At 25.4% G+C, this 13,662-nt stretch overlaps 1 protein-coding gene across 1 annotated transcript in view; it reads left to right on the top strand.

Annotated features, from left to right (window-relative positions):
• LOC136987368 (protein PRRC2C-like) overlaps nt 1-13,662 on the top strand; it is a 131,379-nt gene that overhangs the window by 105,551 nt on the left and 12,166 nt on the right. The window contains 10 exon segments of the mRNA XM_067285100.1: nt 76-176; nt 1,583-1,728; nt 1,977-2,160; nt 2,344-2,714; nt 3,801-3,911; nt 4,222-4,362; nt 9,009-9,206; nt 10,639-10,853; nt 11,281-11,566; nt 13,108-13,434. Of these exon segments, the coding sequence (XP_067141201.1) occupies nt 76-176; nt 1,583-1,728; nt 1,977-2,160; nt 2,344-2,714; nt 3,801-3,911; nt 4,222-4,362; nt 9,009-9,206; nt 10,639-10,853; nt 11,281-11,566; nt 13,108-13,434 (2,080 nt within the window).

The following is a 13,662-nucleotide window of genomic DNA, read 5'->3' as shown; positions in this document are numbered from 1 at the left end:
AATGCAATTAATCTTCATTATTATTATTATTATTTTAGAAGCTTTTATTAAATTCTTTTTTTAATATTTCTACAGAAATTTGAAACCATCTGATGTTACTCCATCTCCAAAGCCTAATAAACCAGAAAAAGAAAAATCTAATGCCTTAGAAGGATATGATCTCAATAATTATGCAAGTAAGTAAGCTAAAATTTTTTAATTCTATTAAACTGTTTCTCATATAGTGAAATTTATGTTAACATGTTCATTGCTGCCATAGATAATAGGGAATTACAATATGCTCATAAAATGTGATCATATTACATATATGACATGTTTCAGAGTAAAGTGACCAATATGTTGATGACAAACATCATCAGCTTGGTAATATGTTATAACCTTTTTAGTTAATATTACTAAAAAATATTTACGATAATGTTTTAAGTTTATACTAGTTATAATAGTTTTAAGGTCAGTTACTACTACGTGAGAATGGAAAATAAGAGAAAATGACACTAAATTGGTTTAGTGTGTAACACTTTACATATTACTAGTGACAGACATACTTCTGTTTTTTTTTTTTTGGCTATTTTTTTTTTGGCTAGAGAAAAAAGTTGAAAAATATTGTATTTTTCTTTCTGTTGATAACATCACAATCTTGAACATCCTTCAATATGGAAATTGATAAAATTCAAATGATTAGAACTAAAAGCAGAATTATCTTCAGTGAATTGTAATTTATTATTTATATATTTTAAGTTAATCAAATTCAAATAGATATTATCGTAACATTCTTATATATTTAAAACTTGCCTAAAATGTTGAAAATGTACTTGATTATTTTTGTAAATTTCTTTTATATGGTTATAATATTTTCTTCTTAAATTAATAATTCACCATGTACTGTACATTTCTCGTTTTTAAGACACTTGGGTACACTTTTAAAGCTTAATTTTGAACTGTAGATATTAGAAACATTATACTGTATGTTTTCTTTTGTGCTGAAGTGCAAATGATTTTGGGAAGAGGCTAATACAAAATAGAAGAGACATTCTTTTGTCCTTTTATTTTCAAGTTTATACTGGCTTATGTAATTTTTTTAAATATTTCCGGATTAGCTATGCTACAGAGCAAATGGTAGCTATCCCTATTTAACAGAGTCATAAATACAAATATAAAAGAAAATAAAAATTATGTGGTATTTTATTTTAAGAAATTAATTTAAATCCATATTTTAGCTTTAATTAACTGTAATATTTAATATTAGTTGAACTGATTTGTTAAAGCAACTCATAATTTCAATATTTGCTTGCTTGCTTATTTAGAATAGCATGATTAAGTATGATGTGATTTTATTTCAAAATGTTCAAACTGAATGGTTTAATTACCATTTAGTAACAAAGAATAAGTGCAAATTTTGCAAAAATATAGTAATACTTTAATGATATAATAATAATAAATTTTTATACTAAAATCAACTGCAAAAACCTATTTTGAAATACATATGACTGAATTATATAGAAATTCTTTAAAGTTTTAAATTTTTTATTTATAAATGAAAGTTTAACAGCTAAATATATATGTAATTTTTTTGTACTGTAAGGTGTAGTAATCATAGATGATCAACCAGAAGTGACTGTAGATGACTCTTCATTTTTATGTGATGCAGATGATGGATTTCAAGAAGTTACATCTAAAAAAAGACATAAGGCAATGGTTGAAAATGATGTCAAGAAAATTAAAAAAGAGGTATTGATTTTTCATTAAATATTAAACAATTTTTTATATATGCATAAAATTATTTTTGTTTCGAATTTCAAAGATTCGATAAAATTCTTGAATTTTTAAAATATAGTATGATGATCATAAATTATCTGTCAATCCAATGAAATAAAATGATTTTCCTTATCTCTGAATTAAACAGAAATAATGCATTTTGAGAAAAAATATTAAAATATATATACTAAATATTTATTTCTGTTGCAATTTTTCTCCAGCCACGAAGTAGAAATAAAAGTGGTTCGAGGCTTCGACAAAACAGACTTCCACCTAGATTGGCTAAACAAAGGGAGAACAATCAGTTTCATTCCAAGTCTGGTATCCCTCCTACAGATACTAGTAACATCTGGGATACAGAAATTACGTCTAATGCTAAACATCCCGTCCATTTTTCACTTAAAGGTAAAGTATTATTATTAAAGAAACAAGATATCATTTTAATTTCTAAAATTCTCTAAAAATCAGTAATTCCTTCTTGTTATTTGATTTGATTTACAATAATATATAATAAAAATTGTTTCATTTTTTATATGGTGTTACATTTAATTTCATTTAATATTTTATATTAAATTTAAAATATTGTAGATGCTGCACCAGCTCCTCCACCACCCGTGAATGCTTGGCAAAAACCTATTACCCATACTTTAAGAGCACATTCTCCAAGCATAGGGCAGAACATTATTTCTGATGGAATGACAACTGGAACTGTTACTTGTAGCACAATTACAAATAGTGGTACAACTGTTATTACTGAAATACAAGCCTTAACTGTATCCTCCAAATCGAGTAGTTTTGATCGAAGTGATCAGCACGACAGTGGCATTGATGTGAGTGATCAACCAACTTCTGCAGCTTCTTCACAAAGATCATCACCAAGTAATGATTGCAAAATACTTGGTCCTAAAAATCCTCTTACAACTGTTAGTGTGTCATCAACTGAATGTTGTAATGAATTGGTAAGTTTGTGAATGTTAGCCTGTTTGTTTTGAAAAGTCTTGTTCCTAAGTGATAAAATTGATTTAAAGAATTGTGATGATAAAAACAAGTTCAATTATTTGTTTAATAGAAATAGGCATTAAAATTTGCAAAACTTAGTTAACTGGATGTTTACAGCTATTATTTTTATGTATAAATTGTTAGTTTGTCATATTTTTGATTAATAAACTTTAACATATTAAATTAATTAGATGATAATAGTGATTTAAAATAATTTATTCATCAAATATATGATGATGATGAAAAATGTGGATGAAAAATTATTTACATTACATACATTATTTTTACAGTTCCATAATTAGTTTTTTAGTATTATTTAAAATGTGCAGTATATATATTTATTTAATCAAAGATTAATTCCAATAAATAAATGAACTTAAAATTTTTTATCATATTCCAATTAATAATTATCAATATATGCTAATAATTTAACAATATAACTTGGGTGATTAATAATTTTTGGATATTAAGTATGAGTAATCCTAAAAACAAATTCATTACTACAGTTATTACAGAAATTTTAACATAAACAAGACAAAATGATTTACAAAGTAGAGAACTTAAATATTGCATTCAAACTATGTATTTATCAATTTTATGTATTGCATTATCAGTTTTTAGTTTGAATAGCCATTTTTAATATATTATTTATATTGTTTGAATGCAGCTTTAAATGATAAAGAAATTGTGTTTGTTTAAAATATTGTGTGACAGTATGTGTATTTCAAACTAAACAACCAAATAATCAAAAATAAAACTTATATCAGCTGCAAAATGGATTTTATTCCAGAGTAATGCAATTTCTTATGTCTGGAATTATTACTTTTTTAAAATAATTGTCATAACATGTGTATGATTGTTCATACTTATTAATGAAATATAAAAAGTTTATGTATTGTACCTAAGATGTTTTTATTGAAATGTAAAATCAAGAATATAGCTATTTTTTGTTATAAGATGTTTTTTTCAGTAATACTGTAATGATAACATGCAAAAATAATTGTTGAAAATTTTAATTTATACACTTTCTAATTACTTGTTTTTAGGTGAATAAAATTGAAAATAACAAACCCATAGCGGCAGTTTTTGGAAACAAGAATATTAAAGCTGACAATACTTCTCTGGAAAAATTAGGAACTGAAAATAAAAATTTAAAGGTAATAAAAGTTGGTTTTGTTAGCTGCTGCTGCTGCTATAGATGTAATCAGAATTATTTAAAAATCTTTTTTTTTTTTTTTTTTTTTTTTTCTACCTTACCTTATGTTTATCAAAAATAATCTGTTGTTACTTTTCTTCTTCTTTGCAAATTTTAAACCATTTTTAGATTTTTATTTTTACAATGATGAATTTTGAGCCAATCCAATGATGACATGATTAAGATTGATGATAATCTGAATTTTTTGTTGCTTATTATTGTTTTTTCTATAACAAATTCAGAAATTAATTAGGGGTTTTTTCTTTTATTAGGAAGTGAATACTACTACAAATACAACGTTAACTGCTGTTGGCAATGAACTTTGCAAAGCTCCAACTGAAACTGCGGAATTAGAAGAAAATAAAGCTATCCAACTTCCAGTTACATTTTCAACAAAAGAACCATTTGGAAAGGTGATTATATATATCTATTTTAGCATGAGTAAAGTATATAGTATGCTAAAATAAATAAAAATTGCTGAATATAATATGTCAGCAATTTATTTTAAAACAAGGACAATTTTACTTTAATTTTATAAATATTTTTAGTTAAATGCCTGTTCCATTTTTTTCTGAGCCACATCAGAAAAATTGTTTTTTAGTAAAATTGAAGTAGTTTATGAAAATTAGTGTTAAAATGTAATAAATTAATTTCTTGCAGGTTGAATTGGCATATTATTAATTTACTTTTACATTTGAAAATAGTTGTTTACTGACTTCTTGGGTTTAAATTTCAGTTTTAAAAAGATTTTAGTTTACTTTGTGCATATAATTAGATCCATTTTATATTTGTATAAATTGGAGGGACAAATATGCTAAATTATTATTGTTGTTCTCTTAAAATAATGGAAAATATATATTACGTATATTTTTTTAATTTTAAGAGATACAAGTTTTCAAAAATATGCAGTAATGTAAGTTTTTCTTGTTTACTTAGAATAATTTTCAAAAAATCATAAACATTAAGACATTTACAGTTAAAAAAATATAAGTATGCATATATTTTAATTTTATTAATCATTTATAACAGTGAAGATACAGAAAAACAATAAAATGATACACTTCAGTTGAGAACTATAAAATGTTGAATTTTTGCATTTAGAGAGGAATAAAAATATAGATATATCTTTTAAGTGAATATAAAATAAGATCTGTCCCAAAAGTTTATGTAAAGTGATTTTTAATGAACTTTCACTTTATTTAATCATTAAAATGAGATCACATTAAATAATAATAAAAAGATATGTTCAACAATTTAATAGTTATTAAGATATCTAATTCATAGAAATTTTGCTAAACATTGTTGTCCCAAAAATTTAGGTTAATTTCAAAAATTATATGGAAAAAAAAATAATTTGTAAATAATTTAACAGCTAATTGTGCTTCCATTATTTTTAATAACATCAGACATATGATTTCACGTTGAATTTATGAGCATTTGTAACAATTTTAAGTTAAATGGGCAATTTTCAATTGCCCATTTAACTTAAAGTTGTGTAACATTAGAAATCTGACATCCACTTGCATACACTTGTCTTACCATGATCTACCATAAGTGTTTTATTGGGTTAAGGTCTGGACTTCTTGCAGGCCATTTCATAACATTCACATTTTGATTTTGAAGCCAGTTTTTGTTGTATTTGAACAATGAATAGGAGCATTGTTCTGTTGAAATGTCCTCCTATTCTGCTGTAGGAAGGAGATGTTATTCTAAAGTGTGAAGAGTGTACTTAACCATTCATGTTTCCAATGCATGTAGTTTTGGCCCATTCCAATCTTGCTTTAAGATGTTCATGTTTGAGAGGTGGTTTTATTATGCATCCCTGTTGTTTAATGTTAGGATTTTTATTTATTATTCCATGCACAGTATTTTTAGAAATATTTAAACTATTCTATCTTAAAATTTGTCTAACTGATAAATTTTGTCTAGATACCAGTCTAATAATACATCTTTCATCTGTAGGTAATGTCACTTTAGGTTGACCTGAATGTGTTGTTGGTTTAAATTTTTTTTGTCAAAACTTTATATATTCCCAAAGCTGAACAACCTATTTTGCTTGAAATTTCAGTAACTGAATGTCTACTCACATTCAATCTCCAAATTTCTGTTACATGTGAAGAAAATTGATATTCTTTTGGCATCTTTCCATTATTTCTTTGTTAATTTCAAAAATAACCATTATTATAACAATACAAGTCAAAAAGCCCAATGCAGGCATCGGGGCATACTAAATTACAAATAAAAATATTATTCTATGAAAATATAAAATAATTTATATTGTTAATTTAAATAATAGCTAGGATGCCCCTATTGGCCGTTTTTTGGCATACCATGACAGAAAGAGAGAGACTGCCCATTTTTTCAGCTTTATATAGTAGATTTTATTGTTAACGGTCATAACTGATATATCATTTGTTATGAATTTGTGCAGTATTTGCTCAAAAACAAATACAGTGTGTGATTGGTTAATGAACATAATCTATTCAAAGACTGTTTGTGAACCAATTATCAATTTACCATAGGTTTTTATGGGAATTTGATTAATTTGTTCTGTAGACATCCAAAAATAAAAAATATATACATTCTTACTATGTTTGTTTATATGTAATAATAAAACTACATTTATACACAGTCTTGCATTTTTATTAGTCATGTTTTTTCCATTTGTGGAGGTTAAAGAATCTGTCTAATGTCGATTGCTTTACTCTCTTCTTCAGGATTTTTTAGAAGTAATTAATAGCATTGTAATTGTAAAGATCTGTAAGCCTATTAACCTCATCTTGGTTTGGATACCATTTTAAGACCATTGTTCAGACATTCTGCCACTTCTTCAAAACATCTTTAATAGCAGATGTTGGCATTATTCCTCTTTTTCAGAAGAAAACATTTCTCGCAGAGTTTCTTGGCGTTCTTTGTTGTCAGATCAGTTTCAGGTTCCATTATGAGTTCTTCAATGTTATTTCTCAGATGTGATTTTTGTTACTCCTTTAGCTGCTTGAGTCTTCTTGATTATACAGTATCTTTCTTAGATAAGATTAAACTGTTGCCTACTGTAGACCTGTTCTAGCCATACTGCCCAGCAACATCAGACATCTTCTGCCCACTCTCTACCTTTGCTATTATACTCTCATATCTCGAAAATAAAAACTGATGAAAAACTTAACGAATGCCTGCCCAACAGTTTTGCGAATACTATAAAAGAATTGTTTCCTTCAGAAAAATAAAAGGCTGGAATTACAAGGAAGAGTTTCAAAGTTTGGAGGAATACTATCCGATCAGTATATACTAGGTTGAGCATCAATGTCGACGTCTTCGCACTTCAAAAAGTTTCGAATTGTTGCCTAAAGACAAGGGAAGACCAATCAGTATTCATTTTTTTTCGTTGCTTTTTCTTGTTTTTGTTGTCAGGTGTTTCTTGTTCAAACATAAAAATCTTTTGTGGAAGTGTTTGTTAACCAATCACTCACTGTAATGTATTATTACTACCTAAACTTTTGGGACAAACTTTGTTTAAACTAATATATTTTATGTAATTAGTAAATTATTTAAATATTTTATGTAATTAGAAAGAAATTGTAATTAGCTTTGTTTTCAAAATGTTATAATTTTTTTAGTAATAGTATAATATAAGCGTATTGGTATATGATATAATTACCTTTTTATATTTGCCTCACTAATAATGCAATTATTCTTTTATTTAATAACAACAACGACAAAGTTTATAACAGTTAACTTTATATAAATAAAAATTACTATTATAACCATTTTCGGAAAGTAGTAATCATTTATTAACAAGTAACATTTGAAATGTTTAATGATTAGTATACATACTATATTATATTATTATTATTATTATTATTAGTACTGAGTGAAAATACTATTACATAAATTAAGTTTAAAATTAAAGATTTGTAGGAATTTTTTCAAAAAAGGTGTGTTGTAATTTAATATTTAAATAATATAATTGAATATTTAAATATAAAATTTAATATTATTTAAGGTTGGTTGTTGCAACAAATGTTAATTTTCTATTTTGACAGATATGCTGTTGTAGGTTTTTTTAATGGTTCGTCTTGACATAGTATAGTTAAGGTAGTTTCTAGTTAAGGAAATATACTTTCATCAAAGTTTGAGATGCACAACACTTCAATCATTCAATTTTCAGGAACCAATTGAGGTTCATTTTAGCTTAAAATAATTGGTTCGTAATCAGAATTTTCCGATTTTTTTTTTTTTTTTTTTTTTTTTTTAGTTTTTCATTATCTTCAATATCTTGGTCTCAAAAGGATTAAAATCTTACAGAAAATTTTACTAAATGCACAAGTATAAGAAATTGTTTTAATAATTGGAGGGTTCAATTCTAAAGTGAAGCACATCTAAACACACTATTTTACAGATTCTAAGTTATTTAGGAATTGATATTTCAATTTATCGTATGAAGAAGAAATCAAACTACACTGAGGGATATTAAGTATACTTAATGCAGTATAAAATGCATCATCTTTTCAAATATGAAATACAGAAAACTTACAAATAACTTAAATACAACGTAGGTAATAAAATTTAATTTGGATTTGATTCACTTAAGAATTAAAATCTCCAGTTATTGGTTGACAGCATTATACTTGATAGAAGAAAAATTTTCTGTAGCTTTAATTCTTTTATTTTGGATAGAATTGAATTTTAACTTATACAATAAAATATATAGCATGAGCATTGTCCAATCTACATTTCAGAAATATGAATGAAGAGGAGAATAAGGAGAATTTAACTTAAATGTATTGAAGTTTGATGTGTTTATAAAACTTTATGAAAAATTCAGCCTTGTGCATAAAATTTTTTTAAAGAATACAAAGTAAAAAAAAAAATTCAATTGATTCAGTGCGGATGTGTACTGTGTAATTCTTTTAATGGTGAAGTTCTATATCATAATGAAAATGAACAGTATGCACATAAAAATATTGATATCAATATATCACTTAAATTTATTACAAAGAATTTATGAATTAAATGAAACAAAATATAAAATCAACATAATATGTCTTTTTTTTATTACAAGGGTGAAGAAGGATCTGATATGAAATTAGATTTTACATTTGACTCTGAATTAGCTCAGTTAACTGAACAGAAAATAAACACTACAAGTTCAATTTCTCATACCATGCAAGTGAGTAATGGTACACCAGGTGTTGGAGTACAATCACCAATTTCACCTTCTACTGATGAACTGAATTTGAAAATAGCTTCAGTAAAAAAGGTAAGATATTTTTTTTATATTACAATGCAGAATTTATTATTATTATATAAATAAATCATATCACTTACATAAAAGGTTATTGAATATTAATAGATGTATATATATTAATTTAGAAAATTTTCCAAAGCTGCTACAATCACAAGAGCATATTCATATTCGAACTCTTTTGAGTAAAGTTATTTATTCAATTTTGTTAAGTCTGATCTTTTTTAAGTTTGATAAACTGTTGTTGTTTTGAGGTTTTAAGACCAACATTTATAAGATTTTATGTGAATTTTATAAATTAATTTTGACATACTTTGATATTTCATGATAAACTAAGTGTTATATCTTAGCTGTTTTAAGTCATATGTTAAAAATTTTGAAAAAGGAGAAAATTTCTTTTGTAAGGTGTACAATTTGTCAGGTGAAACCTGTTTGTTTGTTTTTTTTTTTCTTTTCAGATTTTAATTTGCATTTACTCATTTTATTACCTTTGGAATTTCTTAAATTATTAATATTAAAGTAGTAGCTTACTATAAGTTCAAATTTTATTAAATTAACTTGAATTTCAAGTATAATATAAAAATGTTTTAGTACATTATCCCTTTAAAATATTTATTTTTATTTATATTATTTTTCACAAGTTTGTTTTATATGAATTTGCAAGTTAGTGATGTACTTTTAATGGTTAAAATTATTTTAATCACATCCAAGCATGTTTAGTTTCCATGAACCTTTTTGATCTAGTTCTTTTTTCGTGTTGATTAGAAAAATTTCCTCTGTTTAGTATTGTTCCCCCTCTTTATACTTAACAAACTAAGTTAAAGGACTGGCATTTTTTAATTTACAACTATTGTGATTATTTGTTGTAATAAATATCACAATGAACATGCTCCTTTGATCCTTCAATTGTACATAACTGTCTGGCATGTTACAATTTTGGGGAGAAAAATTAATTTTCAGTTTTCTCCCAAACATATTTTTAAAAAACAGAGATACCTACTATTTTAGTATCATTTACTTTTTAGTTATGTCGTCTATATTTGGAGACATTTATGTGGAAAATGGGGCCCATGAATTAGATAATGAAGCTGTTGAAGAGTAAAAGTTTATAAACAGTAAAAGAGTATGATGATTTAATTTTTGCTCATTGCTAAAGCAGTTATATTTGACCCAACAAACAAAATCATTTTGCAAATGAACCTAAGAATGGATTGCATTTACAAGATTGAGAATTGCTTATGTATTTTTGTCTATTTTTATTATTAATGGAAATACAAAATTTTGAAATTTTTTGGATTTTTAGTTGATGATCTGATGTTTTAACTTAATGATTACAGATTAAAATAAACATTGTTATAATTTAAAAAAAAAATTCTATAAACAAATATATAAATATGAAATATTTGATCCTTAAAATTTTATATATAAATATTTCTCAAATTTCCAGGTTTGGGAGAATGTACCTCCAATGCCAACCGTTTTGGAACATCCTCCACAAAGTGGTAATGGTGCAAATGAGGAAGTGTCTCATTCTGATAATTCATTTGCTTCCTTCTCTGGTAATAATGATCATAGTACAAATCCATTAATGAATGGCACTGTTGATAATAGTCAGAATAGGAAAGATTGTCCTAACATTGATTCATCTGAGGTTTCTTTCAGGTAAGTTTTCATTATTGTGTATATGAATATATGAACGTTTGTTTTTATAATAGTTAGATGATTTAGCATTCATTAGTTTATTTATTTTGATAGATATATGTATACTTATACCTTTGTATATATTTTTAAAATTAAATTTTATCAATAAAAAATTGATATATTTTGAATGCCAGTTTTCTGTAATGGAAGGAATATATTACAAAAATATTAATTTTGGCTAAATATTCAGTTTGTTTAAAATTAAACTTTTGCATTAGATATATTGATACATTAATATTATTTATGTAAATCAGATTATAATTTAAAGAAATTGGCATAAAAAAGCTTATCATTTGTATACAAAGATATAATGTATCTTTAGAAAAGCCTTTAATATTTGAGAAAAATGTGTGTATGCAATACAAAAATAAATATATTTTATTTTTAGAACAAGTCCATCTATACAACAAACTGGAAATAATACATTACCTGTTAGTTTGGTTCCAAAAGGTGTAATGAGTATGGAACCCAATATATGTAAAGTTAAACCTCAGGTTCAGTCACACCAAAATAATCAAATTCCTGGCTGTACTGGACCAGTTAGTCCTCCACCTATTGGTCTTGATACCAATATTGGAATTAGAACATTGGCTGGATTAGCAAGTTCTGTTCAAGTTGCAGGTATACCTGCAGTTCCAAGTCCTCCAACAGTTCTTTTCAATTCTTCTCAACAGGTAAGTAATATTTAATAGTTTCTTCTTTTTTTACTTTTTGTATTATTGACACAACCTGAAAATAGTTAATGCAATAAATAAATCAAAATAAAAGACTAGAATTAAATTTTATTGAAATTTCATTTCTTTGTAAAGAACTTTTAAATAAAAATGTTTGACTTAATAATATACAATATGGACAATAGAAACATTTCAGAAATTAAATGAATGAAATGATGTTTTCAACATGTTTATAGTTTATGATGTCGTTTATTAAAATTTTTTTTGCTATACTTTATGAAATATAAGTTAATAATAAAAAATGTAAAATGTTGCAAATTAACTTGATTAAAATCATCAAACTTGTTAAAGACATACATAAATTAAAAGCTTTATTTTGGCTCAAATATATGCACCTCTTAACTACAGTTAGTGTCTTAGTTTTTCTTTGTGTTTGATTAAAGCTTAATGATACAATTAAGTTAGCTGAAAATGTTTGTTTTTGTAAACTTTTGATATTCAGCAAAAAAGTTACTTATTACATGACATGAGTCTTGAGAAATATTGTTCAGAACTAATCATTAAGACTTTATGCTTAAATTGTCAACTAGGACTTATTAGAAAAAAGTCTTTTATTTATCACCTGAATACATACACAATATCTTTGTATTTGTGTGTTCAGGTGATAAATAAAAGACTGTTTTTTCTAATTTGATTTATTTAACTTGCAGAACCAGTTATCCAGTATAAGTCCTAGTTGACAATTTAAGCGTAAATACATAAGTTAAGGACACAAAGGCATAAAAGTTAATCATTAAGACATTTCAATCTAATATGAATGAAAAAAGAAATTGTATTTTTTATTTGTAGATTTATTTCAGTGTGTTTGATTAACATGTCAGAGTTTAGTGTTTGTTTTGAATTTTAATAACTGTTGATTGATGTTGATTTGGATTTTAAATTATTTTAAACAGAATTGATAGTTATTACATTTTTGATATTGGAAGAAATATTTATTCAAATTATAAAATTAATAATGGAATGAAAATTGGATAATAAGATGGACTATGTAATATGTCATGATAATTTTACAATCTCTCACTAATGTAAATTTTAAAAAAAATTTCTTAGAGAGAGAGAATAGAAAAATCAATATTTCATGATTCTAAGATTGAAGAGATTTCTATCATCATCATCTGTTTTTGATTAATAATTTAAAAATGATTAAAAAATTAGTTTTAAATTTCAGGTTTCAGTTTCATGGGTTCTTACAAAATTATAACATTCAGTGTTGTTAATATATAATAATAAAAATATACACAGATCATGTTGTTGCTGTTGTTGTATGGAAAATACCAGTTGTTTTCTGTTATAATTAATAAATACTTTGCTTTGTATTAAGATATAATTTATATAGTTACTTTCAGGAAATGTTTTATTCAAATTCTGTGGTACTTATTATTATTATTATTCTGAATTATTTAGAAATGTAAGATGATAGTATTACCTTAATTTAAATGAGAATGAATTTTACAATCAACTAGTAACAAAATTTGTTCCAGATGGCCCAAACAGGCTTATATCAGCACCTTCAAATGGACAGTAGTCAAGTATTAACTCAACAATCCAGAGCTGTAGCTGCTGCAGCAGCTGCTGCTATGGCACAGTTTTCACAAACTCCTCATGGTTATGCTGCCCCTTTGGGAACTTATGGATTATCTCATCAACCAGCAAGTGCTCAACTTTCAAATGCATTTGGTCAGCAAAGTATGTTTATGCAAACACCTCCTGCTGCTCATCAAGCACAAGATCTCTATTCTTCAAGTCAATACAGAGTACAACCTCCTTATGCCCAAGGACAGCATGTAACATCAATCTCATCAAATCAGGTAATTAAACCACTCAGTTTATTTTTTAATTCTTTAAATATATTTTGAGTAGAACAATAAAATATTATTTTCTTTTAAAAATGTACTGATAATAATTTTTTATTTATATAAAATTATTAACACAAGAATTCTGCAGTGAGCAAAATTAATGGAAAATAAATGGATAAACAAATTCTATTATATGTAATAATTAAAAAAGAAATTGTGTAGAATTAGATTTACACTTTT

This window comes from Centruroides vittatus, unplaced genomic scaffold (genome assembly GCF_030686945.1).
Source record: "Centruroides vittatus isolate TY-2023 unplaced genomic scaffold, ASM3068694v2 scaffold_1519, whole genome shotgun sequence".
Lineage (NCBI taxonomy): Eukaryota > Metazoa > Arthropoda > Arachnida > Scorpiones > Buthidae > Centruroides > Centruroides vittatus.
Note: the sequence above shows the minus strand (reverse complement) of the source record. Positions and strands in the feature narration are given on the sequence as shown.